Source organism: Camelus dromedarius, chromosome 14 (genome assembly GCF_036321535.1).
Source record: "Camelus dromedarius isolate mCamDro1 chromosome 14, mCamDro1.pat, whole genome shotgun sequence".
NCBI classification, from domain to species: Eukaryota; Metazoa; Chordata; class Mammalia; order Artiodactyla; family Camelidae; genus Camelus; species Camelus dromedarius.
Window position 1 is genome coordinate 60,606,311 of NC_087449.1, and position 13,633 is coordinate 60,619,943.

General features: G+C 39.4%; 1 protein-coding gene across 6 annotated transcripts in view; it reads right to left on the bottom strand.

The window, feature by feature from the left end:
- Positions 1–3,069: 3,069 nt before the first annotated feature.
- Positions 3,070–13,633, bottom strand: part of DDI2 (DNA damage inducible 1 homolog 2) — a 38,904-nt gene continuing 28,340 nt past the window's right edge. For all 6 annotated transcript variants that reach the window (XM_031464121.2, XM_031464119.2, XM_064494036.1 and 3 more), the window contains one exon: positions 3,070–11,447. In XM_031464121.2, the coding sequence (XP_031319981.1) occupies positions 9,568–11,447 (1,880 nt within the window). In that variant the 3' untranslated portion in view covers positions 3,070–9,567. The remainder of the gene's footprint in view (positions 11,448–13,633) is intronic.

The window sequence follows — 13,633 nt, forward strand, 5'->3', positions numbered from 1 at the left end:
GTTCCATACCCTACTATTGTTTGTACATATGTGGGAGGGGGACAGCCACCTTGAAAGTGAACAGTGCGACTTTAGAGCTCTGATGTCTATCTTCTAGTTTTTTTTAATTGAAGTACAGTTGATTTACAATGTTTCAGGTGTACAGCAAAGTGATTCAGTTATATATATAGATATCCTTTTTCAGATTCTTTTCCATTTTAGGTTATTGCAAGGTACTGAATATAGTTTCCTGTGCTCTACAGTAGCTCTTTGTTGTTTATTTTGTATATAGTAGTGTGTATCTGTTAATATTCCAAATTCCTCACTTATCTCTCTGCTCTATTTCCCCTTTGATAACGATAAGTTGGTTTTCTATGTATGTGAGTCTATTTGTTTCATAAATTCATTTGTATTATTATTTTTAGATTCCACATGTAAGTGATATATGATATTTGTTTTTCTCTGTCTGACTTACTTCATTTAGTATGATAATCTTTACTCCCATCCATGTTCTGGTTAGTTTTTTTTTTAATCTCTCTTTATTTCACTCTCAGCTGCCAAGCTTTCTTTTTCTGCGAGGAGGTAATTAGATTTATTTCATTTAATGGAGGTACTGGGGATTGAACCCCAGAACCTCCTGCATGCTAAGCACATGCTCTACCTTCCCCTTGTTTAATTTTAATTCAATAGGGGTGCAGAAAATGTTTTAGCTGGCCATAGAAGTAAAAGCACAGAAAGAGAACTAGAGCCAAATGTAAGGCTGCTTCTCTTTACATCTGATTTGGGCCTTTTCTATTCTAAAAAGATAGTGGATGAGGAATTATGGCCAAAGTCTGTATGACCATTGGTAGAGGAGGAGCTATTTGCTGATGTCCCAAATTAGTCTTAGGTGCTGGTATAATAAAAAGTACTACTTCACATGGAAGCCTGCAGACTTACTAACCTCAGAATGTCATGTTTTAAAATCCACATTAAACTCAAAGTCAGCAGTCATCCTGGGGCTAGAATCCCTAAACCTGCAAACTGACCTCAGGAACCTGGCTGGGTTTTAGGTAGTTTGTCACTTCACTTATGGTACAGCTCCTTAGGTCCTGTGAGATGAGAAACTGAGGCAGCATAATGGTGTTCATGGATTTATTAATTAAAAATGTATCTGAGGGCCTGCTATATACCAGCAAAGTTCTAGGCACTGGGAGATACTGTGAAAAGGAGACATAAATCCCTACTCTCATGGAACTTCCGTTTCAACGGGAGGGAAGTTAGGAAGATACAGAAGTGAAATGTGGAGTTCGTTGGGTAGTGTCTGTGCTAAGGAAGAAGAATGAAGGGAAGTGACCAAGGAGGGGTTTGGCTTCAGTTTTAAAGGAGTCAGAGAAGGCCTTCCTGAGGGGGTGTTTGAGTCAAGACCTAAAGGCAGTGCGAGGAGAAGCCATGAAGACGTCCAGGGAATGGGCGACAGCACGGTGAACTCGAGGAACACGGAGGTTGGAGTGGTTCGGGGCTGAGGGGTGGGGGGTGGGTGGGGAGGTGAAGGCGGAGGCATACAGGGCCCCTGCAGGCATTGTAAGGATTCTGGCTTTTACCAAGTGAGATGGGGTTCATGGAGGGGTTTTAAGGAGGTATGATCTGATCGAACAGAGTCCTGCTGGCTACTGTGCTAAGAACATCATGTAGACAGACAGGGGCAGGAGCAGAGAGTTACTGCAATAACCCAGGTGAGAGGTGATGATGCCTGGACCAGTGTTCTGGAAATGATCAGATTGCAAATATTCTCAAGTGGAGCCAATGGGATTAGGATGTGTTGGATGTAGGTTGTGAGAGAAAGGGGTCAGGGTGTTAGAGTGAACAACTTAAGGGTGAAGTTGCCATTTACTTCCCAGGAGACAGAGGAGCAGGTTGAGGGGGTGGAGTATTTCTGGCTCAGGGAACTTCAACTTGAGATACCTGGAGTCAAATATGGAAAATGTTGGCTTTTAGTAACTTTCTAGGAGGAACCAAGCCATCTGATCTTTTTTTGTTTTAAGGACAAAATCCATAGTCAAGGATTAATCCCATTAGAAAATAGCTCTGAACAGGGAAGCAGTATCTGAGGATAATTTCGCCCTCTTACGTAAGATGGCAATATGTTCTGCTTACTTTGCATTTTAAAATTTACAACTATGTACTTTTTTTTAAACTTATTTTTTCTATTTCTTTGAAATTTCTACTTTTAAATGTATATCCTACCCTTGTATTTTCCTCCTCCAAGCTGTACAGATCCCTGCCATAAACATTTCAATGCATTTATTTTCCTGATACTTTTAACACTTAAAACAAAAAAATAAAGACACAGTGCTCCGTTTCTGTGCCAAGGACCCATAATTCTTTCTACTAAAAACTGATGTCTCAATTTACTACCATTCTATCAAGTTCTGGAAGTCTCATTTCAAGTGAATTATCAAAAGACTGAGATCTGAACAATGGCAAAATAATGAGCACTTCTCACCTCCAACTAGAACAAGCCTTTGCTCTCAGCAGCAAGGAAAAGTGACAGAACCGGGGGGAATTTAACTACTCCCGGTACCAGCTGGTCCATGTACACCGAAATCCTCTCAAAGGACCCACAGCACAAAGATACACAGAGCACTAACTCCACATTGGTTAATACCCCAGGGTGTTTCCAAGTTACTCATGAATCCCTACAACCACCCTGATAGCCCCTATTTTATAGACAAGGAAACTGAGGCACAGAAAGGTTAAGCAAGTTACCCAAAGTCACACAGCTAGCAAGTGGCAAAGCTGAAATTCAAACCCAAGCAGCCTGGCTCTAGAAACTAGTCTGAACCACAATACCCTACCACCAGTGGTTTCTATTACTGTTTATTAACTGCTCGTGCAGAGTCACAGAGCACCAACATTTCACATCAGCAGATGGCCGTCCTCCTGCAGTGGCTATCTGGAGGCTACTAATGGCTTGGAGATGCCCTTTTCTTCTGAGGTTTAAGCTTATGGCCACAAGTCACAGCCTGGGTATGTTATTTAAAGGGCAGGGAGATAGAGACAAGGACAGAAGTAACCATCACAATTTAGAAGAAATTGATCAAACAAGAGTCTTATGATAAAAACTTTATTGTCTTAAATATCAAATGTTTTACACATCACTTTTTCTTCAGAAAGTTCCTATTAAAAAAAGAAAAATAAAATAAAGTGTTTTGATTACTTAGGGCTGACTTACATTTCAGTATGTGACAATAATTCAAACCCAAATGCATCTAGTTCACTCAGCTGCAGACAGGTCCTATGTCCAGCCCCTAAACCAATGGTACAATGCAACCAACTGTGGGATTCCTGAGTTTGGTTTCCTTAAGTTCTCAGAGTTCTCCCAACTCTCAAAGCCAAAGCATTATGGGAGTGAATGAGCTACTGGCAAGTCTATTTTGCCAATCAGCCTAGTTCTTCTTTTAAGAATGCAGTAGTCTCAAAGCTTAAAGAAAAATCAGGAAAGCAATAAAAGAACAAAATGGGGGGGAAGAAGGGTTTCTATTTGCTAAGATTTGCCAAATATGGCTACAAAACTGGTAAACAAACCATACTTGAGTGCAAAGGCCATTAGCCCAACTTGCCACGAAGATGAAATTTTAAATAAAAACGAGCAAATCAATATTCATTGTAGGTGCATAGTTAAAAAAACAAACAAAACAGCAAGTGCAGTCAGTATGTTGATCTGAGTACATCACCAGAACTACTTCAAAAGGATGATCAGGAGAATAGAGAATGGGAATATTTTTATCATTCAGAGGGAAAGGTCTCAGATGAGAGGCATAAATTCAAAGCTGTCCAGCCTTGAGGAAAGGAGAAAGAGGTCTGGTCAGCATCAGGTAATTTCAGACCAAAAGAATCTGGAAACAAACTGACGTGACTGCCTCTGATAAACAAAATCATTTATTACTCATGTACCTTCCCAGGAAAAGCTACCCCAGCATGCCCCTTCACCCAGTCAGGTAGTGAAAACCTTCCCATATGGATTAAAAGAAATAATTCTCCTAATTTTGTATTCCACATCTCCACCCCAGGTCTTCCATAGTTTGCTTAACTTTTTTAGGTTAAAAAAAAATGTCCTCTAACTCCTACACCCTTGAACCATTTTCTCTGTAGATTTCATTCATGTGCTCTAAGACTCATCTGCTATAGCCTCTCAAGTTTCACAGCCCCCAGAAGGTCTAGATTACCAACCACCAATATATTACGCATAAACCTATGAGAGTTTTCTAACTGTATACCTCAGAAGTCACTAGTTGTTAAAGTCCAGAAATTTTACCTGTATCCATATATGGTAACATTTTAAACAATGGATTAAAGAATGTCAATTTGATAGAGCTGTCCTGTAGAAAGATTTGGTAGAGTCTGGAATCTTCTTGTACATAAATTCTGCCCACCATCCAGTCCCAGAACCATCACTTGCTACATTTTCTGCTCTAGATTCCTATTTTCACATCTTGTACTCAGCTGCTTTAAAACAGCAAATCCTGCAGAATCCTCTGCTAAGTCCCGTTGGCCAGATGGTTAGTATTCCAGAGCAGCCATGCTGAAAGGGGGAGTGGGAAGGATGCCACGGCACACTCCGTACCTCTACCCTGCACGGAAGGAGGTCTTGATGGAAGGAAAAGTTGACTGTCACCAGTGCACATTTAGGTCATCTTCCATTTACTTGCACCTCTATCCTCCCCATACCTCCCTCTTCTTCCACCAACAGTATAAACTGATTTCTTATTACTTGATCTCTTCAAGGATTGCTACCAAATATAAGAACATTTTTGGTTGGTTCCTCCAATTCATTTTTTAAAAAAACATTTTTTTTAGAGCAGTTTTAAGTTAACAGACTCTAATTCCATTTTGAGTCTGATTTTCCAAGTCTTCTCTGAATTTGAATCAAATCACCGTAGTATGACTTTTAAAATAAACGATGCTGATAGGCAAAAATAGATCTTGTTCTTGAAGCTAAAATTTGTTTCATGTCTCCTTACTAGACTGAAAGCTTCACAAGGGCAGCTTCTAATTTGTTTTAGTCACTCCTGTACCCCCAGTGCTCACCAGTACCTGGCACACAGGCACTTAATGTCTGACGAATGAATAGTGAATTCTTATTCAGACTCATACTGCATAGCCTTCAAGAGAGTACCAGTTTCCTGTTCAAGTATGAAAGATTTTCTTAAACTTTTTCTCTGCCTTGACCACCACAATACCGACAGTACAACAAAGAATATGATAAACATCTAGAAACCATTTTTTGGGAGGTATGCCTGATGCAAAAAAGCCATGTCATAATCCTTCTGTCTGGGGAAACCTAGTGATCCGGTGCAGGTGCAAGTCTGAATCAACAATGAAAGTGAGCCTTAGGACCACTCCACACACGCCCATTTCCAGGAGGGGCATTTTCAATCTTCTCCCCATGATACTTCCACTTTTATTCCCCACCCAAATTTGAAGCCTCTACTTGGAAAATCTAAGGCACAAGAGAAAAATCAAGTAACATCAAAGGTTCCTCTCTAAACTCTTTATTTAATGAACCCCTAATATAGTCTACTGAGGGACCACTAAGGTAGGGAACTTGAGCCATGATTTTACATTTCTGGTTCTCAAAGACATGCTTTGAATTTACTTTGTTGTTAAGAGGGAATTGGCATTTTAAAAATCTTTCAGAAAGAAAGCTATTTAAAATTTTTGTTTCTTTTTGTGGAGGGGGTAATTAGGTTTATTCATTTATTATTTTTTTAATAATACTGGGGATTGAACCCAGGACCTTATGCATGCTAAGCACGCACTCTACCACTGAGCTATACTTTCCCCCTCCAGAAAACAAGCTATTTTTATTTTACAGAACTCCTAATATGAAAGGTAACATTCATCTTCTTGGAAAGGGAACTTTTGAGAATGCTATTTCCTTTCTAGTTCAGCCACTGACTACACTAAGTCACCAAATTCAAAGTAGAAATTTGGCTTTTTGGTATTTGTGCTAGAGAATGCATAATCCAGTTAGCTTCTCTTACGTTACCAGTGATAACAAGTTTGAAATACGTAGCAGTTCAATTACCCTGCTTATCCTCATCGCAAGTGGCAAACAGGTAGGAAAAGGAAATCAGAATATACTGCCAACTCTTCTGGCCAGTTACTTGCAAGGCTGTTTTTTATATACATGGTGGGATAAAAGCCACCATAACTGAAGAATATATCTGTAGATATAAAAAATTTTTTAATCTTTATAAAATTAACTGTAGGGTATCTATCAGTCACACATGTATATATATACATGAGCTGATGGTTAAACTGACTGATTTTTTATGGCTTTTACGAGAGAAAGCTGTGCTAAGGGAAGGACAGGCAGATTCTACCCTAACAGGTTATCATAAAATCAGTGCCACAAAGTCTCAGATATCTTTCCATTTTTATGTAACTCTCTTACTGGAGAAACGCTTTGGGAAAAAACATATGGTCTGTGCCTCCCTTCAGTATATGTGGAAACAAGGAGTTCTGGAAAAATTTTGTAGGCTGCAAGGCAGAATAGTTTTCACACACACTCACCATCTCTCTAGTTCCCTTTGCCAAGCAACTGGTAATCTTTACATGTTAATGGCTAAAGCCCAAACTGTGGGCTGAAAGCTATTGGCTGATGTCTGGAGGCCTAAAGAGGTACAAGTGGAAATAATTCTTACCAGCTGCAAGGGCAAAATCTACAGCCTAGATATAGCTGTCTGGTTACCAAGCACATTCCTACATACAGGAACCAACTTGAGGGAAATTGCAGAAGTCATACAGGAAAATCTTCTCCTCTCTTTGGTGAATAAACAGACACCACCCTTGGAGGTAAGGGCTGACCACAGGCTGTCCATTACTGGTTATGGCAAAGGAGCTATCCAGTAAAGCAGTCCATTGCTGGTCACTGCTGGTAACCAGAGGAGTTCACAATGATTTTATCTCATTCTTGGAAAAGTTAACCTCTAATTTCTGCACTTTGAATAAAAATCGACAATGAAGGTTCACCAATGTCATATTCCTTAATTCCTTTTGTGTTTTAGAACTGCTAAACTTAAAAATGATTCAAAAACAAGTTTACTTTCATACAAATGATGGACAGGAAGTAAGATTTTAAAAATCAAAAGCAATTATAAGCTGAAAGACAAATGATGAAAAAGGACAAGGATATTTGGCAAGTGGGTTAAGCTCAAAGTATTCCTAATAAGAATACGTGTACAACTATAGGCCTATCCCATTTTCCCCTAGAAATAAATATACATATACATACAATAAAAGCTACTGTTATGAAATCTTTTCCAGACTGATATATCCCACTTGGGATCGACTCCCAAATCTCCACACTATGAAAATTTAGTGGCCACACCTCTGAGCAGTGTTCAGAGAAACTGCTCATACAGAAAACTATGAGGCCCACCTTCATAAAGAAGGCCTTTCTGGAAGAGTCTATTGTCACTGATAAGCTCCCCCACCTCACACCCACCCCACTTTGTGACCCTAAAGATTTATAAGCTTAGAATAAATTCCTAATCATACCCATAAAGCAAATACAGGGGCCCATTGCATTGTTACTAAATTTTGCTTCAATCATAGCACCACTATTTAATGACAGTCACAGCTCTAAGTCAGTTGACAGAAATCCTATAAGCAGTTTCCTAGTGCATCTTACATCTTTGGTGTAGGGCAAGCAAAAGGATCTACAGCACACGATTGTCTAAAAGAACACTTTAAAGACAACCTGGCTAACCTGTTGTTCTGAGTGCCCTCCTGAAAACAGTAAACTACAACTCTCCGTCAACCATCGCTTAACTTCAGAGGATCATGATGAACCTACGCGACCTTCCATCATATCACTCAAGTCTCCCAACACACATTCAAACATCACAGCAAACAAGAAAGATGAGATAGGGTAGAAGAGAAATGTCTAAGTGCCCCTAAACTAAAATTTCAAAAACTCCTGAGATACGAGCCTCCATTTTGATTGTGCTCAATGACGTGAATTTTGACGGAAAGAATAAGCTTTCAAAGAGAATTAAGACTTTAGACAAAATCACTTAACGTTAAAAGTTCACAAATCACCCTTCTGAATCTTCTGTTTCAAACACATTGCAAACTCCAACCTGAAATCGGGAATTATCATTCTCAAAATTCTTTTCAATAAAACCAAGATTTCAGATTCCCACTCGGTACATAAAAGAGTTTATTTTCCAGGAAAGAAAGTATCTAAAATCTATCCAGTAGAATTATTGCACAGTGGGGCCCACAGGACAATGATTTCCAAGGGCTAGTCCTCATATAAAAAAAGGCCACAATAAATACATCTATGTACTATGCCCCACTCTAACTTAACATGGTAAACACAAATATGACAAATTTTGCTTAAAAAAAGAAACTCCTGAGGAAAGAAAGGGATGGAAAACTCTACCAAGGCCACTTGAATCAGAGACTCCAATGACTATTTCCACTGCCACGAAAGACACTCACCAAATACACTGATCATTCCAAGCACCAAGATGAACCAGTGACAAGGTTATCACACTTGAATCTTTCACTCAGATCACATCTCAAACTGAGCTTCAGAAGAACTTCCTAGACAATGACTTTAGAAAGGAAATAAACTGCTGGCAACCAACCCATTAGCTGAACATAAGTTCATCACTCGTCATTGAGGGTTGAGATGTGATCAGTGAGATGTGATCTACCAAACCCAATCTTTAGTAAATTCCAGTGTTGAGGCCATTATTTTTCACTCACAGTTCTTGAAGCATCACCAGGACATTTGCAAATGAAATTACAGTTTTTTCTTTCCTTCTTTTTTTTTTAATCTGGGTAGCACCATGTTTCGCTCTAATGTTAATTCCCTCACAATATCCCACCCAAGATACTTGGCAATTCATGCAGCAGCCTGTGATGCACAAAGCAGCCCAAGTTTTAAAACTTCCCAACTCATTCCATTAAAATGTCAAATCCTAACCACACGAATAAAAACATACCACTCTAGGAGATATTCTTCAATTTTCTGTTACAGCTGAGGAATCATAATACACAGAGCACTAAGTATAATTCCAGACACCAAACCATGTGATCAAATTTGTAAACTGAAAATTAAGTCAACAAATTGTATCTTGCCTATAGCAGAGACACAGCCAAAATATGAAGTTGATCTGCTCTTAGCTGCATGGGTGGTCAGCCATTTCTCATGGCTTCTGCTTCTTAAAGCATTTACTCTCATTCTAAAATGGTATGCTATACACAAAGCCATCCATTTTATTCCAGAATACATCATCTTAATGATAATAAAAAGCTTCTGTATGCACATACTGCCAATACATTTAAAAAAGGCCCAAATTTTAACAAATAGAATAGACAAATTCATCAGACAAGAGATCATAAATTACTTTGGCCGAAAAAAATCTTTGAAAAAAATCCTTAAAAAAAATCTGGCTCAACATTCTGCTTGCAGGTTTCTACATATACTGTATATGTGGTGAGTGTGCATGTGTGCATGTGTATATATATATATATAGCTTTTTTTTTTTTTTAAAGGGAATGGAGTATGGTCTAGACCATTTTCCATGGTTATGTAGGAACTACAATGTTCTTTGCTAGCAAAACAAGAAGTGCAAGGTCTGCATTTCCACCAACTCGATGCAAAGCCCCAAGAGCTTCCTGCAAAGTAAAGCCGGCACGGAGAATCCGGTCAATGTCTGCAGCAGGAAAAATTAATGGTGCAAGAAAGGAGGGACTTGATGATGGATGGCTGGTAGGTGGTTCAAATTCTAGAAGTGGCCCTGCAGCTTCAGGACAGACATTTTCTCTTATCTCAGGCCTGTCTGTCACTGGATTCTGTGTGCCCTGACCCAAATCTTTAACCAATATGAAACTGGATGACAAGGACTCAGTCTGCTCAGAAGTCTTACTGAGTGCATCCTCCTCACCTGCTAAAGGTCTGGGTGAAATTTCTACGCCTAAGGTGCAGGGTAGTTGATTAGACGTTTTAGCTGAGGCTAGAGTGACAGAACTGTTCTCACTTATTGATTCCCTAGACTTGGGGACACCTTCTTTATCAATTAACAGGCCATCACTGCGACCCCTGAGGTTAATATTTGCCACATCTTCTATTCCAGCATCAGTTGAAGTGTCTGTTAATTCTTCTGTCTTCACTGATACCGATATGGCCTGATGAAAGGAGATTTGTGAACACTGTTCATCCTGGGTAGCTGTAAGATGCTCATTTTGGGTCCATCTTTCAGAAAGGTCCTTAATACCCATTTGGCTCTCAGTTACTGTCTCTGATTGACAGGTAACTTCTTCAGATGTGTTTTCTGAAGCTGGTTTACTACTAATGACCAAAAGTTCATGAAGTTCCTTCAAGGCTGCCGTTATAGATGAGCAAGATTCCTCTGTTGACTCTACAGAGGGCTGACAACTGCCACAGAGACTTAAAGAGGAGGGGCAATTCTCATAGTCTTTCATTTTTCCAGACATTTCAACATTACTTTCTGGGAGCTGTAAAACCTGAGTGGAAATGGAATTACTCAAAATTTCAGAGGAAGGGTTACACTTTGATGTTTCTACTTCCATCAAGGGATTATCTAAGGTGAAATCAGATGCACCAATGTTCTTCACATCGGGATTCTGACTGCCTGCTGAATTAAGCACAGCAACTAGGGACTGTTCAACTATATCTACTTCCATAAGTGTTTCTGAATTTGAGCAGCCAAAGCATCCTGAAGGTAGAATATTTTTCTCTGTACCCGGAAGGTCCACATTCTGCTGCATCTTGTCTCCTTTCATTGTAGATTCCAAACCAACACTTTTTTGTTGATTCTGTTGCCTTTCTCCAAGACGTTCAAGGTTCTCTGTGTTACAAAGATGTTCTCGGTCCTGTGGAACATTCTGTTGTATAACCTCATGCTGTTCATTTCTTGGTTCTTCGTGCTGCTGAAGGCCACTCTCTCGACTCAAGTCCTGATATCCTGGATCCTTTCTACCTATAAGCCTCTGTGATTCTCGCATCCTGGTTAAACTAGCTTCCTGTCTTGTGTGGAGATGAGATTTGAGGCCTTGGGTGCTTCTTTCAGCAGGAGATTTCTCCAGATTATCTGCAACAATGGCTTCTTCAAGTGAACTCTGCAAAGGCATAGCTGGACTCTGGTTTGCTAGAGCACTGTCTGCTGAAGAAGCACACTCAGAAAGATCCTGCAGAGGAAGGTGTTCTTTTTTTTCAGAGGTTATCTGGAATTCAGCTGAAGCCTTCAAAGCCTTCATAGCTTTAGGTTCGATGCCGTCTGGGTCACTGGGCTTGATAGGGCAGACTGAAGTAGAGACAGAGTGAGCAAGACCTGTAGGATTACCAATCTCAGGACTCTGTCCTGAAGGATGGGCTTGGTGGTTAAATCCATCTGAAGTTGGTAATGATGACATCCCCAGTGAGGTAGTTTCTTTACCGCTTTTCTCTATATAGAACAATGGAGAAAGGAAAAAAGATTAATCAGCAGGTTACAAAGGCCACTAAATTATCAAAGACTACAAATCTAAATAGGATAAAATAAATCAGATCTTTAACCCTTATATTCATAGACTTTATACAAGAGCGACTCTCATTGTGGTGAACAATTTAACATTATAGCATCAGAATATAAGGTAGGTAGGTTCTTAATAAAATGTGTGTATTGTAATTCAATATTTTTATTTAAGTACTACATAAAATGGCTGTGTTAGTGGCTTAAGACTGAAGGACATTTACGTGTCTTTATTCTCAGTGAGTTTAGAACTCCAGAATGGTTTCTCAAAGTGTGTTATCTCTACCCTTCCTCTAAAATCACCTGGGATGTTTGCTAAGCATGCAGATTCTGGGGCATGGTCCTTGGGAGTAAACCTAGGAATCTGCATTTTCAGTAAGTTCCTCAGGTGATTCTTAAAAGCACAATACAGCTCTTGAGGATTTCTGCACTGGAACAATCTCATGCCAATTCACTTTTAGTGTGTCAGATGTAAACACTGAGAAATCTAAAGCCAGGACAGAGTGGGAATTATAAAGAGAACTAAGAATGTGATACTCAGGGACCTCTGGAAGACACAGAAGAAAACATTCTATTTATTTCTATCCGAACATCCCAAAAACCATGTGAGCTTGACTCAGAACAAAAATAAAGCTAAAGATTAAACAGATTAAATCTCAATTATTATCTTACCAAATAATGCAACTTTAAAAAGGATATCAGTTACTTTATCACATTAACATAGTACAACAAAGCCAGAACATTTAAGTACTTTATGGTGGGGAGGGGTGGGCAGTGGAGGGAGATAGTTCATAAGTTTTTCAAAGGCAGTGACAATTTAGAAAAGCCACTGCAACTTACTGACCACTCACAAAAGATGGAAAGCTTAAACACAACACCTTGATGTAAACATCATGATGTCATTGAACATCAGATCCAACTCTCCTTTTGCACTGATCCAGTTTAAAAACTGACCTTTATGCAATTATTACAAGATCTTTAATTAACAATCAAAGGCTGGTAACAAAATGACATCGCAATACAATCTATTAGGGCAGTTGAGACTCAAATGCTTCATGCTGATTGTACCTTAAGAAGCCATAAAGCAATGAATGCAGTTACGATTCAAAAGGCTCTAAACCACTCTAATCCAACACAGGTTAACAATATGAAAAGATAAAGTACTATGTCAGGAAGTGACTGACTTCGTGTGAAAACAATCTTATTTATAGTTTAGGAGTAAACAAGAAAATAGCATGTATCTCAGTGCAAACTATATCCATTAGAGTCTAGAAACACAGTTACTAGTTTTATTTATCAGTCTCTAAGGCTGACTCTGAAAGAGGTTCAATTTTGAGTTAATGAGAACAGAACGATGCACTGTAGTGAAAAATCCACGTTAGCAGCATAGAGGTAGGGGATGATAATGGCCTTCTGGCAAGAGTACGCCAGTTAACAACTGGGTGAGGTGAAGGTGAACACGACCTCAATGTATTCCGTACTCACTATGAAAGCAGCATATAGTCCTCCTGTAGCTGAGATGGTCAATTTCACTGGCCTAAGTCCTACATGTAGGGGAGGACTGGGTCAGTACTACAGGATAGGAGAAGAGGATGAGGACAACGGACATTAATAATTAAGTATGCCTGTTTTTAACCCATCCTTACAAGGAAAATGAAAGAACTTAAATATTACGTATCTAATTACAACCAGCCTGCAAACTCCTATAAAACCCTAGGTTGATAGTTTAAAAAGACTGCCTCTCCCCATTTTCATAAATCAGCCAGTACACTCAGGCTGACATTTATTATACACTTCAGGGAAAGGGAAGCAGAGTGCCTCCTGTGGAGAGAGGGAAAAGCAGGGTCTCAACTCTCATTGACAGATTAAACTTCACCCTGCCTGTGTTACTGACTCCGTGACCCTGGGCAAGTCACCTGGCCTAAGTTTCCATTTCTTCTTCAACAAAATGATAAGTTCAGTCCCTCTATAAAGCTGGTAGCTGTGTGCAGTAATGTGAAAAATACACTTCCAGTTATTCAGAAGAAAGAGACAGATAAAAATCCCTAACAACGCAGTCTCCTCCGACAACAAAGTGCCATGATGCTGATTATTCTTGATCTGATATTCACAATGGTCAG